General features: G+C 48.1%; 1 protein-coding gene across 1 annotated transcript in view; it reads right to left on the bottom strand.

Annotated features, from left to right (window-relative positions):
* The window catches only part of acadsb (acyl-CoA dehydrogenase short/branched chain), a 6,674-nt gene that overhangs the window by 1,328 nt on the left and 4,344 nt on the right, over window positions 1-1,002 (bottom strand). The window contains exons 4-6 of the mRNA XM_016480881.1: window positions 736-942; window positions 376-659; window positions 105-108 (exon numbers count right to left, since the gene is read on the bottom strand). Of these exons, the coding sequence (XP_016336367.1) occupies window positions 105-108; window positions 376-659; window positions 736-942 (495 nt within the window). The remainder of the gene's footprint in view (window positions 1-104; window positions 109-375; window positions 660-735; window positions 943-1,002) is intronic.

Genomic DNA, 1,002 nt, shown 5'->3' with positions numbered 1-1,002 from the left:
GTGAGTGTGTGTGTGTGTGTGTGTGAGAGTGTGTGTGTGTGCGCGTGTGTTTGTTTGCGTGTGTGTGTGTGTGTGTGTGTGTGTGAGTGTGAAGACAGACTGACGAGACTGAATAAAAGAACGATCCCGGTTTAGCATGCAAATGTCACTCATCGCAATCAGTCTGATTACTGAACATTCTATCAATGTAAGATTTGACATCATAAAGATACACTTAAGAAAACAGATATAAGACTGAAACAGCTGATGAACAATAAAAACACTGACAGCCAATCAGAATCTATCCTGCTTTAAAGAGCTCCAGCTTTTAAAGTGACAGGCGACAAAACTGCGGCATAATGTGTGTGTGAGAGCACATAATGAGCAGAACATTACTGTGCGTTGATATAGACGCCGATATAGTTACTGTTACAGTTATCAGTATAGTTATCATTCATAGTGTGAACGAACCCTAATTCAGTGTCAGAAATGACTCCACACATACTAACCGCGGCCGGCTCTGCATTTGCCATCACCAGAAACACTCCTGCATGTTCTGCGTTACTGATCCACATCTTAGAGCCGTTGATGATGTAATAATCCTTGTGTTTCTCTGCTTTAGTCTTGAGAGAGAACGCGTCGCTGCCCGACTCTGACTCCGACAGACAGAAGCTGCCGACCTGAAGAACAGAACGAGCGTCGTCAGTCACAGAAACACTTCAGAGCATCAGCGGATCGTCAGAGCGAGCGTCTCACCGTATCGCTGGCCAGCCGCGGCAGATAGAGCTGCTTCTGCTCCTCCGTCCCCAGGTTCATCAGCAGCGTGTTTATGAGCGTGTTCTGAATGTCGCACAGCACTGACACCGACGGGTCCACCTTCGCCAGCTCCTCAATCACCAGGATGGAGGAGAAGAAGGAGGAGCCCGTGCCTCCGTACTCCGCTCCGATCTCGATCCCCATCAGCTGACACACACACACACACACACACACACACACACACACACACACACACACACACACACA

Source organism: Sinocyclocheilus anshuiensis, unplaced genomic scaffold (genome assembly GCF_001515605.1).
Source record: "Sinocyclocheilus anshuiensis isolate Anshui unplaced genomic scaffold, SAMN03320099.WGS_v1.1 scaffold401, whole genome shotgun sequence".
NCBI classification, from domain to species: domain Eukaryota; kingdom Metazoa; phylum Chordata; class Actinopteri; order Cypriniformes; family Cyprinidae; genus Sinocyclocheilus; species Sinocyclocheilus anshuiensis.
This window is presented reverse-complemented; position numbering and strand designations above follow the sequence as displayed.